At 34.3% G+C, this 16,890-nt stretch overlaps 1 protein-coding gene across 1 annotated transcript in view; it reads right to left on the bottom strand.

The window, feature by feature from the left end:
* The window catches only part of LOC149798114 (uncharacterized), a 62,323-nt gene that overhangs the window by 9,571 nt on the left and 35,862 nt on the right, over positions 1 to 16,890 (bottom strand). Inside the window, exons 7-18 of the mRNA XM_089963206.1 lie at positions 16,537 to 16,680; positions 15,323 to 16,135; positions 14,625 to 14,768; positions 13,982 to 14,099; positions 13,529 to 13,632; positions 9,394 to 9,647; positions 8,700 to 8,787; positions 8,259 to 8,335; positions 2,580 to 2,616; positions 1,925 to 2,022; positions 1,229 to 1,348; positions 166 to 317 (exon numbers count right to left, since the gene is read on the bottom strand). Coding sequence (XP_089819332.1) covers positions 166 to 317; positions 1,229 to 1,348; positions 1,925 to 2,022; positions 2,580 to 2,616; positions 8,259 to 8,335; positions 8,700 to 8,787; positions 9,394 to 9,647; positions 13,529 to 13,632; positions 13,982 to 14,099; positions 14,625 to 14,768; positions 15,323 to 16,135; positions 16,537 to 16,680 — 2,149 coding nt within the window. The remainder of the gene's footprint in view (positions 1 to 165; positions 318 to 1,228; positions 1,349 to 1,924; positions 2,023 to 2,579; positions 2,617 to 8,258; positions 8,336 to 8,699; positions 8,788 to 9,393; positions 9,648 to 13,528; positions 13,633 to 13,981; positions 14,100 to 14,624; positions 14,769 to 15,322; positions 16,136 to 16,536; positions 16,681 to 16,890) is intronic.

The raw sequence follows: 16,890 nt of genomic DNA, 5'->3' as shown, positions 1-16,890 counted from the left end.
TTATCATAAGATTCTCTTACTGATGTTAAACCGTAGTTTATGCTTTCTACTCTGCATGCCTGCTAACAGAACACATATAATTGGAATGATCTTAAATACAGCCTGGAGTTTTTGTCACAGAATATTTATCCCAAAAAAATAATAGAAACCTACTCAGGTGTATACCTGCAATGTACAAGAATGGGCAATTCCGATTTTCCCTCTGTATTTCTGACCTTGTTCCAAAACTGTACCAAAGAAGATGGCGATTCTGGGACACCTCTGTCAGGCCAGGCAGTAAAATGGAACTTAGTCACAACCCTGCACTTTTTGCCTGCCTGAAATGTGTGAAACATATTGCTCGTTTCAGCGTTTTCTTGATATCGTTGTATATTTCATTTAATTTTGTAGCTCTAGTTGTTCTCTTGCTTTATCCATTCGTGACAGGAAAACGTATGTAGAGCCAATACATAAGTAAAGTTTGCCTTATCAGCTATTTACTCGCCTATTTACTGAACTAATTGGTAATGCTATCAACGATATGATGACAGTTTTATTGCCTTCGGCCAATATTCCTTGTAGTAAAACCTGATGTGCTATACCACTCTATCACTCGATCTGTCTACTATATGTTTGCCTACGGATCTGTTTATCTATATTTATATCTATCGATATACATACGTACATACCTAGTGAATGAATAAACTGTACTTTGGAACATCCTGCGAATGTAAGAATCATGCATAGTTTGCTATGTTCATACGTTAGCCAAAGAAGAAAGTAAGCATTTGAGCGCAGAAGTTACAAGTCTTTCTTCAATGCGACAAAAATGTTTTTATTTTAGCAAATCGTTCTTTAATCTGGGAAATGGATGTTTATCGCTTATGGTATAATGAGTATGCTACTTACTAAACAAAATATTTTAAAATAAAATGTCTTGGCCTTAATCCCCACGTTTAATTATGGTAATTCATTACTGTTAGCGTCAGAAATTGGTTTGTGGAGAAAAGGTTTTAACATATTTGATCTTTTGAGAATTAAAGGATTTGCAATCGCATATTAAATGGACTTTTGGGCGAAATGCATTCTGTTGTTAACAAATTATGTGGACAAGAAAACGAAAAACCAAAGATATGTTTTGCACATATTAAAAATACTTCTTTAGTTGATGGATGATTTGTCACTCAAAAGTTGATAAGTGCACTTCACCGTATTTTCGTGCTACACAGCACGATTTCATAAATAGTACCTGATTTATCCTGAATTTTCTGATCGTGTAATCAGCAAAAACGTCCTCATTTAAATATTCAACTTCTGTCGACCCGTATGTACATTTCCCTTTCGAAGGCCAATACTGTATGCACTTCACCTGTAAGAATGTCCTTAGCTATTATATCGAGACAAATGAAAGCAATTCTACGTTCGTTTTAAAAACGCATATTCTCTATTAAATATTACAAACTTTCTTCTATTTATGCATCTATTTTCCCTAATATAGTTTTGCTTGATTGATATTTTGAGCATGACTACAAAAGACATAATTAAAGAAAATAATTTACTGATCCTAAAATGAATTGCAAGTTTGCGTAGTTGTTCCAGAATTATTTTATGAATGTATAATGTACAAGCATGTGCCAAAACAATCTCATGAAGTCATAAATACATTGTCACATGACTAACGTATTACTTAGGGTAATATAAACGTATTTTGGCGTATAACAAACCATCATGATGCCACAAAATGCGTAATTATATCATTCTAACCAAAGGTGCAATAACTGAAATATCCAAAAGTTTTATAGTCATTTCACTATATACTGTTTGTTGTTTCGTCAAATTAAATCAGCATTGTCCATTATGTAAAAAAAGAAGCTTTAATTTGTGCTCATTTTGAAATGATAATTCATTTGAAATGAGCACTTAAGTAACATAATGTATTTCTCACCTTCCCTTCTTCTACTACTTCCGTAAGCATTACAATCTTGTTCACTTTGCAATGCCAGATCATTCGCCAGAAATCGTTCACAATTACGTCGGTTGGCCCTGAATAAGACGAGCTGAATAAGACAATTGCGTCGTTTTGCCCTGAATAAGACGAGCTGAATAAGACTATTATGTCGGATGGCCCTCAATAAGACGAGCTTACCATGGAATTGTTTATTCATTGAAAACAATCAGATTATACAATTTTTAAAAATGGAACTATAAATTTTAAATGGCCGACATCAGTGGTCGAGGGTTCAAGTGATTGGTATAACATAAATAACATTTTCTGAATTTATTCAAGATATCTATTCCAGGGAACTAAAAAAGTATAAATATAATTCAATATGTTATTAGTGCATATCAGTAGAGTAATTCGACACTGCGGGTGCAAAGAACATAAATATTCATTATAAACAAAATGAATGACATCTTCCTGAAGCAATTTTCAGTGTCACGATTCTTTTGAACGGTATAATCAGACATAAAAATGTTTACATCAGGAATCTTCAAGGTGTCTTCAGAAGATATGTATGCGATATGGATAAGCTATATTTAAATTTCAAAGGATCGTATTCTCAGCATGTTTTTCGGACAAGATGATTATGGTTGGTTACCTTGTGATGCGATGTAGGCTCTCTCTTTCCCGAAGCCCTGAAGTATGTAAAAATTTAATGATTCGTCATTATTTACAATCCATCAAATACGCTTTCAACTTCACATCAAAAATATACGCCTTAGAATACAAAGTTGGATAATATCTCATCAATTTTTCAAGTGCCATGAATATTGTATAACTTTCCTAAAATATGTGTTTAAGCCTGCAATGAATTTTGTAATCAACTTAATATCTTGAAGGTTTTCTTGGTTGTGCATGCACATATATTTTTGAGATGACTACCAGTCTTATATTGAGAATTTGCATAGGTAAGGGAAGTTATTTTGATGTTTTTAGATAAATGTGTTGTTGTTTATGTCTAAATACGGTGATGTATTTGTTAAATTAATTTTGTTCCATTGCGTACCTATTTCACGTAGAAATGCACTTCAGTCATTCATCAGTATTGGATTATTTGCCTGCTGAATACCCCCTTCTCTCTCACTAATATATATATATATATATATATATATATATATATATATATATATATATATATATATATATATATATATATATATATATCTGTGTGTGTGTGTGTGTGTGTGTGTCTGTGTGTGTGACTATAATATACGTCATCACCTTCCATTTTTGATTTGAGGACTCGAACTCACATTCATTTGAACGTTTTACTACTAGGACTTCTTTTTTCATTCGTAGATTATTGTTTGGATTTGATTCATAAAAACGTAAGATCCTTATTTCATTTTTACCTTCCTTTTCTATGGAAATAAATTATTTGTTAAATTTTACAAAGCTTGTTGTGTTCATTTTTTTCTTGTTACTGCTTATGAGAGCTTAAATACATAACAAAGGAATTGGGTCCCTCGTCCTTGGATATATGAATTTTGGCTAAAATTTTTCAGAAAAGATTATCTTTCTGAGGCAAGAGCTTCCTTAACGAAGCAAGAGATAGAAAATAGATTGGTCCAGTATTTGGTAGAAAAGAATGTTTTGGATAAAAGTGCGTTGGTTTCGATCAGTAAGTCTATATCGGATTCTGACATAAAAGTAAAGGCATTAAAATTAAAATACACGATGGAATTAGGAGTTAAGGAGCCTGGAACGTCAGAAAGATAAAGAACAACAGCAAACGCAATTGCAGTTGCAATTGGAGAAAGAGAAAGGACAAATGAAATTGGAAAAAGAGACAGCAAACGCATTTACAATCAGAGAAAGAAGAGAGAGAGAGAGAGCTGCAAATGTAAATGCAAAGAGAGAAGAAAGAGAGGGAATCTCGAAGTAGAATAAAATAATTTGAGCTGGCAAGTGAAAAGCATATTTCTACTATGGATACGAATTCAAGGTTTGATGTTACAAAGAATATTAGGTTAGTGTCCCCTTTTAGAGAAAAATATCGAAACAAATATTTTCCTTATTTTGAGAAAGCTGCAAAAAATTTGAAATGGCGAAGGGAGCATTGGGCTGAAGTTGTACAGTGTACACGTTTTGGCAAAGCCTGAGATATCTATGCATCCCTGTCAGTACAGCAGAGTGCTGACTACGAATTGGTGAAGGAAGGCATCTTAAGGGGTTATGAGTTAATCTTTGAAGCTTATCGGCAAAAATTCAGAAACTAAAATAAAGCAGCTGGACAAAGTCATGTCGAATTTGCAAAAGAAAAAGAGCAGTTATTTGATAGATGATGCATAGCCAAGAAAGTTGATCAAGATCACGAAAGTCTCAAACAACTTTTATTACATGAAGATTTGAAGATTTTAATAACTGTATCCATATTGACATTAAAACTTGACATGAGCATGAGGTCGAATCCTTGGAAAATGCTGCCCGTGCTGCTGAAGAGTATTCTTTAGCTCATAAAGTTTCTTTTGTAAACAAGTCTTCCACTCAACAGTCTTCAGGCAGAAAAAGTATTTCAGCATAATATAAGCCCTTCTAAAACTCAAACTGGCACAACTTCTAACAATCAAGCTCCAGATAAGCTTGATCAAAATTCCTTGTCTCCTCCTACGTGTACCTATTGCAAGAAAAAAGGACACTTTATTTCTTATTGCTACAAATTGAAACATAAGCATCAGATTCAAGACAGACATATTCCAAATTTTCTTATTTCTCAACGTTCAATGTCAAGGTCATGTATTGGAAGCAATACATTGGTTGAGTCTAATAATCCCCAGTCTGATTTTATTATGGAGAAGTATGAACCATTCATATCGAAGGGTTCTATATCACTCTTGGGTAATTTAGCCAATTCCATCCCTATTAACATTTTAAGGGACACAGGAGCTTTTCAGAATCTTCTATTGCCATGTACGTCGCCTTTTTCTGAGAAGTCTTATAACGAAATTGTAGTTGTTCAGGGAGTAGAGTGCACCTTTGTTAATGTTCCTCTCCATTGTGTAAATTTGTCATCAAAAGTAGTCTCAGGACCAGCAAGAGTCGGAACAGTGTATGCTTTACCAATTGAGGGCATTCATTTATTACTAGGCATCGACCTAGCTTGAGACAAGCTTGTGGTTAATCCATTTGTAACTGACAAGCCTTGCTTGGATTAGAAAGTTCATCCAATTTAAAAATAATTCTTTGATTTATACCCAGCTTGTGCAGTTACCAGAGCTACGGCAAAGAAAGCTCTTGAAAATGATGTGGATCAGGAACGTATTCCTTTAGCTGACAGATGTATTGGTCAGGCTTTTGATGAGGTCACTTTCACACGTTGTTTGGATTAATCAGTAGGTATTGATCACAGTGATCCTCTTTTAACTACTCATTATCTTTATTCTAATAAGGGTGTTAATCGACAATCACTTGTCGTCGAACAGGAAAAAGATCCCGAGATCTCCTATTTGTTTCAAAGGGCCATTAGTGAAACTGAATCTACTGAAGTTCATGTATATTATTTCATTAAACATGGAATTCTTATGAGAAAACGGAGACCTCCCGAGGTACATGCTGGTGACAAGTGGTCAGTGATCTATCAAATTGTAGTTCAAATCTTACAGACAGGAAATATTTAAGACTGGAACATGCAACTCATACGGCTGGTCTTTTAGGGACTAATAAGACTTATCACAAGATTTTGACTCACTTCTATTGGCCAAAACACAAAAGCGATGTTTGTAAATACTGCAGATCTTGTCATACTTGTCAAATGGTTCATCTGTAATTTATTCCTGCATTTAACGAGCCATTTAACAGAATTATGGTAAACTGTGTTGGTGCCTTACCTAAGACCAAGTCAGGTAACCAATGCCTATTGACCATAGTGTGTGCGTTAACACGGTTTCCAGAGGCAATTCCATTGAGGAATATTAAATCTAAAACCATAGTAAAAGCTTTAACAACGATTGTTTTAATCAATTTCGCCTTTTCACATCTGTCCAATCGGGTCAAGGGTCAACTTTCATGCCTGGAATTTTCCAGCAACTTATGTACGAAATTAGGCATCCAACAATTCAAATATTCTGCCTATCACCCTGAAAGCCAAGAAGCATTAGAAAGATTTCATCAGACTTTGAAAATATGATTCGATCATATTGTTTTGATACGGGTAAAGATTGGGATGAAGGCATTAATTTACTATTGTTTGCTGTTAAGAAAATCAGTTCAAGAATCATTAGGCTTCAGTCCCTTTTGAAATGGTGTTTGGACACTGTGTGTGGACACTGAAGTTGTTGAAAGAGAAACTTCTTTCTGATGAAGATACTGAAATTAATCTTCTCGATTATATTTCCAATTTTAAGTATAAGTTGTCAAAGTCTTGAGAGGTTACAAGGGCAGATCTGCACTCTACTCAGTCAAAAATGAAATTAAGATATGATAAAAACTCAACGGCAAGGGGTTTTCAACCTGGTGATAGAGTTCTGGCTCTCTTGTCCATACCACAAAAGTCCTGCTCAGACCAAGTATTATGGTCCATACACAGTTGAAAGGAAAGTAAATGATTTAAATTACATCATAAATTCTCCTGGGAGGCGAACACAAAAACATCTTTGCCACATAAACTTATTAAAGGAAGATATTGAACGAGATATCCAGCTTAAACATGCAACAAATTTAGTTACCAGTCCCACTCAGTGAAGATTTACGTGAAGGAATATCATCGGATTCTACTGATATTGGAGTGATAAATCGTCGGAATTTACAAATTATGAAAGATCTGGACCAGAAACTTTCACATTTGCAACAACGAAAAAGAAACTTAAACAGTTATTTTTTTTAATATGAGCACTTATTTCCAGATACTCCTACAAGAACAAACAACATTTTTCATGACGTTGAAATTGTAAATTCCAAACCTGTTAAACAACTCCCTTACAGGATGAACCCTCTCAAACTGGTATACTTGAGCAAAGAAATTCAGTATTTGCTGGAGAATGATTTCATAGAGTCATGTAAAAGTGACTGGAGTTCATCACGTATACTTGTTCCGAAACCAGATGAAACTTCCCGTATGTGCACTGATTATAAGAAGGTGAACAGTGTGACTAAAACAGATTCCTTTACATTACCAAGAATCTATGCATCCATTGATAACATCTGAAATGCCAAGTATTTCACCAAATTTCACATTTTTTAAGGATTTTGGCAAATTCCACTGACAGAAAGAGCAAACGAAATTTCGGCATTCGTGACTCCAGATGGACTTTATCAATATAAAGTGATGCCGTTTGGTATGAAAGGTTCGCCAAGTAGTTTTCAGCATCTAATGAATATGATCACGTTTGGTCTAGATAATTCTGATGCTTAAATCTATGTCATCATCTACAACGACAACTGGAAAGAACATTTTGTAAATTCTTTGACAGTTCCACTGATGCAAGCTTGACAATTAATTTATTAAAAACTGAGTTCTGCCGTGCTAGTGTAACATTTCTAGGACATATCGTGGGACAGGTACAAGTTAAATCTATAGATGCTAAGGACAATGCTATCTCTAAATTTTCCGTGCCTATAAGCGAAAACAACTGATGCGAATTTTAGGTATGGCTGGATACTATTGGAAATATTGTTCCAATTTTTCCAAAATCGCTGAGCCGCTGACAAATTTATTGAGCAAGAAAAGCGAGTTAATTTTTTACTGAAAGATGTCAGAAGGCTTTTGATAAGTTAAAAGAAGTTGTTTACTTCAACTCTTACTAATTCTGAATCAAGTTCAGGAACTAGATCAGCAAATACAAAGTTCTAATTTTAGGTTTTCGAAAAAAATTAACTGAATTTCTAAAAAATATCAAATCCAGTAAATAAAATTACATTACAATTGCATGTAATGGGGGAAAAAATTAAAAAACTTAACACTAACAAACAAACAAACAATTAAATCAAATCAAATATAAATTAAATCAAATATACATATTACATCTCTCGAGCAAAATTGATAATATTCGGTTGTCATTAGCCATTCAACCAACTTTAGCCAACTTCACGCATGCGAACTTGTAGAAATTACATAACATATCGAATATTGATTGTTTTGAATATTTGTTTATTCATGTATGCATTTATAAATGTTTGAAAGGGTGATGTTAGCTGATGTGCAGTTTTTAAAAACTAAATAGCAAACTAAGTAACTATAATGTACATCGCCTGATGACGGTGGAATATAAAGGCGTTGTTTTCACAAATACTTAAAAGGTACAAAAAGTGAAAAAAGCGAATATATACTAATTGAACGTACCTTTATAAAGCACGCATTGATATAATCAGAGCCCGATACATCTGTTGTCTGAGGTAATTCTACCCTGGTGTTGTCGTCTGGAAGTAATTGTACATGGCGAGTTTTATTTATAACTTGCGACATAATTGTAAACAGGCACCATAATACTAGCCTTAATTCGGGATCATACGTATTTCTTGCGCTACTGGTAACGTCTCCTTTGTAATTGCTATGCACACCTAAATACATTCAAAATAAAAGATTTGTTCGATGAATATTCGCATAGTCTTTTGAGATTATAAAAAGATGTGAACATGAACATTCTACATTCTACATTCAGGTTTGGTGATTCTATATGACAAAACATTATCATTTCTCGCAAACAAATAACCTTTAAAATAATTGTTTTATAGTTGAACTTTCTATTCCGGGGACAATGATAACCAGACAAGAAATACTTACAAGCATATATTCCTTTATAACGGTTCTTCTTGGCATTTACCGGCATCTGTGCAATAGTCATACTGGACTGGGGGTTCTTGGGCAATTTCTAAGGTATTAGAAACTGAGTGTTAGAATTCAGATCTGTGTTTTAATTGATGTTTGCAATTAAAATGAAGTAATAACAGTTTGAATTAAATTGTATAGAGCAGCAAATGATCATTTAAGCTTACACGTAAAATCTATGTTGCATTTATTCTCTTTGCTATGTTTACGTACTAGGATTCAATTTGATAGCTACTATGTACATTGACATCTCATTCCTACTCCACTTAGGAAATGTTAAGTGCACAAAAATTACTTATTATCGAACATATCATATTCACTTCAAACGTTTTAATAAAGTTAAAATTTAGAACGGTAACCTTCACAGGCGCTTGAATGAAAATATTTCCTCAAGTCGTAGTTTGTTTTAAACACTTCAGTACATTTTAAACTGATAAAGGAAATAATTCACATGTATGTATGATACATTTTGTGTGTAGAATAAACACGAATACAGAACTGAATCAATAATATATTACACACGTGTGGAAACCGGCCTTCTGTTGTAATCATCTAATACATACAAGACATATTAATGCTTTCTTTTCTTTCAAAGTGTCCACATGACTACTTTCGGGAAAATATTGTCGTGTTTTAAGAATCAAAATACCTCAAATTCATTTTCAAGATCATTTGTATCGAATGCCTTCCTTCTGATATAATCTGGAAGGTCTCTTAATGGGATACGGGTGTTGTTCAGCTCTGTTCCATTGTAGTAAACGACCCGTTTTGGACTGCTAGATTGGGTCATATGATCGGTGACGACTCCGTATTTATCTTCTTGTCTCCTACCACTATCCGCATCAGTAGTGCAGTTGGTGTGAAAGATGTTCACGTATTCATGTGCTCTATTCATTGTCGTCTCTGTAATAATTTCATTCCTTCATTAACCTTTCAAATAATATGTAATAAGTACAGGGTGATGGAAGTGTTACATAAAGGGGTAGCTGGCCGGATTTATTGACACATCATATTGGTCAGCACTGAATGCAAATCTGAGTTGAGAAAATAATAAACGTGTGTGTGTGTAATTTGGACGTGTTAACGTATCTTTAACCATTATTCAGCCATATCGATACGATGTCTGCAGTGTGACAGTTTAAAGTGATGTCTAGCACCTGGGCATCATGACGCAGACATGTAACATGGTGTCCCACCCAATTACATTATCCTGACATCAGGTCGACCAGTCCTAGCACTAACTTCGTAATGGTGAGCGCCAAGCGAGGCAGCTGCTATTATCATTTTTATAAGTCTTTGTTATGACTCGGCCGGGGTTCCAACCCGCAACCTCACGCATAAAAATCGAACGCACTAACCACTATGCCACCGGAGCGGGTTTAAAGGTTTGTACAATATATCTACGAGAATTACTACAGATGCATTTCGATGAACAATAGTTAAGGGTGTATCATTTACAGGAAGAAATCAGTTTAAAATACTTTATTCTAATGGAGATGATGAGGAACGAGTTGGACACGAGGATGACACGATGGAAGAATACTAGATACAAACTAAAGATTTCAATGTCTACATGTATGAAATATTAAAAGAGCAAGTTTTACTGAGTTAGCACTTAAACAAAATAGATGAATATTTTTCTTAAAGGTCACAGAATGGATATTTATTTCTAATGTAGATTGAATAAAAAGACTTTTTGATCGAATATCTATCATCTGTCCAACCTTTATGTGGAACAAAACATAAGATAGAAAGGTATTATTCAAATATTCAAATACGGTAGACTCAAGAGATAATCTGAATAATTTATATACCAAGGAACCAATACTTTGTTCATAATTGATGATACTGGAAATCTTGACATGCAAAAGTACGCAACTCCCTTAACCAAACTAGCTTTCCATGATAGGCCTTTTGAAATCTCCGTATGGTTTAAATGTCATAACTACAACTCTGTAATCGAATACTTCAAGCAGATTACGCGTATTTTATATCAGGGAAAAGAAGGTAATTTAAACATGGTTTGAAATAAATCACTTATTACCAGATTAAATAAAAGGAGAAATTGTAGATCTTTGATATGAGCCTTTCGTTTCCGTATCAATATAAGATACTTGTACCGAACACTTTGTGTACCTGTACCAAAGCTACTCCATATATATATTGAGCTTTCATTGCTAAAGGAAACGCAAATGCAATGAAACCGTTTTCAGATGCGCCTATATAGTTATGTATTGACGTTATATATTGTCCTGATAATGTGTTTATTGTGATCATGAAAATCTACATGATTGCATCACATTAGTAATTCATTTCCTGGTAATATTATCTGTGTTAGACAAAATAAAATATCTTTACATCATGGATTTTCAAATTTATTGTTTTTTCTCATACATGCATTATTCCATATTTTCTTGTCATCGTTGTCAGTCCTAAATGAATAACGTTTTGTCTCTAACCCATACAACTATATGATTGGAGTGCCATTTAAATCATCCTTAACATTAGAGGAATTTGAGTATTCATCTATGTTACGTTCAACGCGTTATCTTTGGGATGGTCACTAGTGTCGTAGAACTTATGTCATTCCTCCTGTAGCCGTAATTATTTTGCCCCAAAATAAATGCACATTCATTATCAACCGTGGGTAGTCTCATTATATCACCATATTTTTCTTTCAACACTTTGCAACAGAAGTTACATTTTCAACTATTCGTTTCAATAGCTCTAATATTGTAAAATCATCAGAAATAGGTTTGGTTAATTGGATCATTTAGCTTCCAAGAATGAATGCCGCCAAGCCGTCATTAATAATTGGTCTTGATTCAAATGACTTATCTCTATTCACTTGCAAAGTGTATTTATAGTTTGACATATGTTTGATGTTGACATCTTGCAGCGTTTCTGGTTTTCCGTAGTGAATAACGAATAGTTAACAGAACTGTAAGCTCTTTGTCCGTCTTAGGACCAAATTGGCAGGCAAAGTTTAACGTTATGTAATTATTACACATATATATTTTTGTATTCTTGCGATCATTAAGCAATTTCGTTTTTGTATTGTAAATAAAAATAATTTTCACCTGGTGGAATTTTTTCGAAAACAAGTCATAATTTGTCTTTCAACTAGCATCATGAGTTCTGAAGCACTGTTATAACGTTCTGGATCAATATAGTGAGGGGTTCTATATATAAATTACTAGATTCCACCAAAAGATTATACAGCATTATTATGTCCTTATGGCTTAATATTAATGAAGGTCACCGAATGTGTACAATTTGAAATGGTGCGTATATACTGGTAATCAACTTCTGATATATAATATGCTCAAACAGAACGTGCAAAGTAGAGAATAACATTTTCATATCAACACATGTATCATCTGGAGCCCTCAGCATGCTGGAGAACACCGAAAAACTACACCAAAGGATCTATCAACACATATCTAACTGGATGACAATGAAGCTGGAAAGAAGTCTAGTTCCAGAACACTTCTCTTTTCCTAACCACACTTTCAGTGATATAAAACTAACGGCAATTGACGCAACCCCAACTAGAGTTCCGAAACCAGGAAAGAAAAGGAATCTTATGATAGACGCCGCCTCAGAACACTGAAACCAGGAGACTTAATCAAGAAGACTTAAAAACGACAACCACAAGGAAATTTAATCGTCATCTGTTTACAGCCTCAACATTTTCAGTTAAATAATTGATTCATTGTACTCGTTAGTACTCACCTATAGTTACTACTGCTTTTTATAATTCATCTTAGCATTATTATTGCTATAGACATTACTTGCATTACATAAACAATGACATATTGATGATATAATTCATTGTTACACTAAATTACATTCGCGGCAGATTGTGATATAGTTCCTGCGTTTGTTGGTCAATATCAGCTAGTTTAGCGCATCAGTCAGTTTGAAGACAAAGACTAAAAAAGACAAAAGCGCTCATCGTCAGTTTATTGCATTTATCTGTGCACATGAATTTCATGGGAGTAACTTGTACCAAAAAAACTATTTTTTAACCCACGTATATATGTGGGGTGGGGTGGGTGGGGGTGTGTATATGCGTTGGTTCTGCGATAAGAGACATAATGGAGTATTTGAATGAAATGTACATGAAGTAGATGGTTGGAACGCAAAATAACAGAAAGGATGTCTGTACTGAAAGCTACATGATACACCTTGAACAAAATAGGTATATTATTTAATTTTCTTTTAGCAACACAGCTGATTCAGATAGCCATTTAGATGCGTATAAGTGCAATCATCGTGTGTGTCTTTAATTTGTATATAAATCTAAACAACGAAAATTAAAAATTATTCTCACAATCGCAAATCTGACTAACGAAGTAGTCTTAGAGCAATTAATTAATATAAAATAGGTCCAAATTGACAATTCTACATATTATTTTAACAAAGTTTAATGTATAATAATATAATCCTGGTGTACTATTATTTAAATGCAACCATTCAAGTGATTTAAATACTACAAGAAATATAAACCAACAGTGGATTTATTATTTTGTATTTTACAAATCAAACGTTGTTTCATCTGCAGCTTATAGCGTGTGTATAATCTTTCATATAAAAGCCATTAAGAGATAGTGCTTCCCTAACCTGTCTAAATGTGATATTTTCTATCCGTTTCCATCAGTCTATTTCGTACCGATTCCAACCGATTTCCCTACAACTTCCGATGAACAATGCTAATAATCACCCTCTGATTGACGGATGGAAGAATATTCTGTGTCGGAAAAACATATAAAGTTCCTTACCTTCTTCGTGCCTCCCAACAATATTGGCATAGACAACGCTGCTACCATCTTCCAATTGTTGTATCGGCTTTTCTCTCATTTTGCTCTTCAAGGTATTTGCTCGTCTGTAACGTGCAACAAATGACAGTAACACTCATAAAACTCAAGAAGAATGAGTATCATTCCAAAATTTCGGATTATAAACTGATAATAATAGCCCATTCCAAATATTTACATAACAAATTGGTGAACTTAAACACTCCTTAGTGGTTAATGCTCTTTGCGTTGCGTGTTATATTAGCTAACCATATCTGACCCTATCTGTTCTAACTTGAATTATTGCACGGAAGACATTCATACACTGAAAATTTGGAGAAAGGTGACAAATCTTGTTGGAAAATTAGAAGTGTAACATAACGATTGTATATTTAGTCTTTAGTGTGAGTAGATTCATGTTTAGTATTAAAAACTGACCTTTTTCGAATAACCAGAAACACAACTATCACTACCACCAAGCTCAACGTAAGGACTGTCCCAGCGGATACACCTATCACTAATCCTTTATCGGTCGCTTCCTGTGTTATCTTCTCATCTAATTAATAATAATGATAATAATAATAATAATAATAATAATAATAATTGTTATTATTATTATTATTATTATTATTATTATTGTACGGTTAATATAATTTGGAAATGGTTTTGTCGGACGAGAAATATTTCATGTCAACAAATGTATTGTGAACAGGGTAACAAAATGAATTATTCTAATTAACTACTCTCTTCTTTTTATTTATGAAACAAATTGAAAAATTCATAACATGCGATTCAATTTATTACAACTTACTTCGTAAGTAATCTCTTAGAAGGGGAAGAAAATATTCGAAGACTAGATTTAGTTCTATAATTTAATTTACAAAATGGCTGACAACTACAAGCCTCAGACCATGGAACAAATCCTGCATTCCTTTATTATTTATAAAATCGTGAGTAATCGTCACAGTACGCACATATTTAACAAAGTTCATTCACAATATATTGATGCACTTCACTGGACGCACAAGAATGATTTCGAAATATAAATGGAACCAAATTTCAGATGGAGGTTAAAAATTACCCTTTCTATGTATGCAGTAAGGTGGTAGAAAGGCGTTCGAGCACCGACCCGGACATACGCCACTGCCTTTGTCACAAGATGTATTTACTTCGCAGTTTCCACATTCAAACTGGCAATTTCGTCCATACCAACCATCTAGACATTCTGGGTATAATTAAGAATAATTTTAGTCGATATACTTGTAAATACCTAATAGTACACTTGTAGCTTACTTGGCGGACTTTCATTTTCAATAGTTTCATTGAGCCCAAATTCTTTTTCTCTCTCACTCCACAGGATACCGCGTTGTTTGTCCCTTATGCAGGAGTGAGAGAGAGAAAGGAGAAAAGGGGAAGCAAAAAAGATTTGGATGGAATTGTGTGCCATGATTAATTCATTTATGAAACGGGGATCATCAATAGTTATTCTCATTATTTTCTTACCTAGCTAATGAGTAATCATGAGAATTCATTATGAACAAACGATAGCCTACTGTTGAAAAAATGTTTATATGCGTATTAATGCGTAAATATCTGCTTCTGTTGTCAAATTATTACACTGTGTATCGTAAGTATCAGCTTCTTTAATACAAGGTAGAGTTAGCATCAAAATACTTTCTTCACTTGTCAAAATTTCAAGTTAAGCATAATATATTTACATCTAATACCTGAGAAAAAGCCAATAACCAAGAGATGAGCAGAAAATCGAAAAAGTGATACCTATATTACAATTGTCTCCCTGCCAGCTGGGAAGGCATCCATGAATACACTGCGCTGTCTTAATATCACAGGCACCATCACCAAAACAACTTCCACACTCCAAAGAACAATTCAATGACCAGCTACCCGCCTTGCATTTCAGACAATTTCCATTCTTTATATCGCACTCTGTGCCTTGTGCACAATATTCACAGCTTTGGATGCATCTGCTACCCCATCTTCCATCCGGGCACTGCTTGCACTCTCCACTCTCAATATCGCATTCGGTATCTTTTGCACAATAGCTACAGTTCTGACTACATTTCCTATTCCATTTTCCGGTCGGACATTGCGTACAATTTCCACTATATTGGTCACATATCGTACCAGTTTTACAGTAATCACACGACTGATTACAAAATCCATCCCACCAACTGTTTATACATCCTTCTTCACAGGCACCAACTGTTTTGTTACATTTCCTACTAATGCAGTTTCCACAAGTTTTGTCGCATATATCGCCCCACTTGCCATCTTCACAAATCTCACATTTGCCAGAGTCTTTGTCACAGTTTGTGCCAATCTTGCAAAAAGAACACAATGAAGAACAATCTTTGTTCCACCATCCAACCTGACATTGGCCAGGACATCTTCCTGTTATTTGATTGCATTTGTCTCCGCTAATGCAGTTCCCACAAGGTCTAGAACAGTTGAGTCCCCAGTGCCTCTCATCACAGATCGGTAAGCAAGTGGCAGTTTCGGGAAAACAGTAAGATCCAGTGTCGCATTTATGACATCTTTCTGGGCATTTCCCCTCGCCATCTAATAGACAGTCTAAAACAGAGGGTAAGACGTAGTATTATAGGTAGGTAGAAAGGTAGAAAATTAAATTTCCTCAATCAATATCTCAAAAATCACTTTGATACATTGTTTAAGTTCTCAAATTATCCTGACAAAAGAGTTGCATTTTGTACTGACTATGAAAATGAGTCTTCAGCAACTGGGATATTTAAGACATTATATTTAAATTTCAGGTCTGTATCAGAAAATGTCATTCTAATCGGTTGTAGATATGATGCTCCATAAGAAGAGTAACATTAACGCTTTAATCAAATCAAAAGCAATTTGTGAACAGATTGATTTAAATATTAATAAAGCTTTTGAGGAAGCAATTACTACATTTAGAGCCAACCTCATGAGTTCCTTTGCATGATTTTATAGAAAGGTATACTTACAATCACATCGACGATTTGTTCCGGTCCAATTGCCCACACAATCTTCATCAGGACATATTCCCTCGATTTTGTCCGATCCCACGATGGATGATTTACAGTAACATGACTTCTCGCATTCCCATCCACACTGACTCACAAGGCAATCTGATATGAGAAACATTGAATGATTTGTTAATCAAATATTTATACTGCACGATGCTTCATATTAAACTGCCGAAGAGACGTAACTTCGAAAACGTCAGGAACAGGGAAAAGAAGAAATAAATCCAAACAGATGACATTTGATTAGCTGAATGTGACTCTACACAGTCCCAGTCTATACAAGCATGGACATAGCGATTATATCGCTCCTGA

This window comes from Sinohyriopsis cumingii, chromosome 6, assembly GCF_028554795.1.
Source record: "Sinohyriopsis cumingii isolate HCF-2022 chromosome 6, ASM2855479v2, whole genome shotgun sequence".
Classification (NCBI taxonomy): Eukaryota; Metazoa; Mollusca; class Bivalvia; order Unionida; family Unionidae; genus Sinohyriopsis; species Sinohyriopsis cumingii.
Note: the sequence above shows the minus strand (reverse complement) of the source record. Positions and strands in the feature narration are given on the sequence as shown.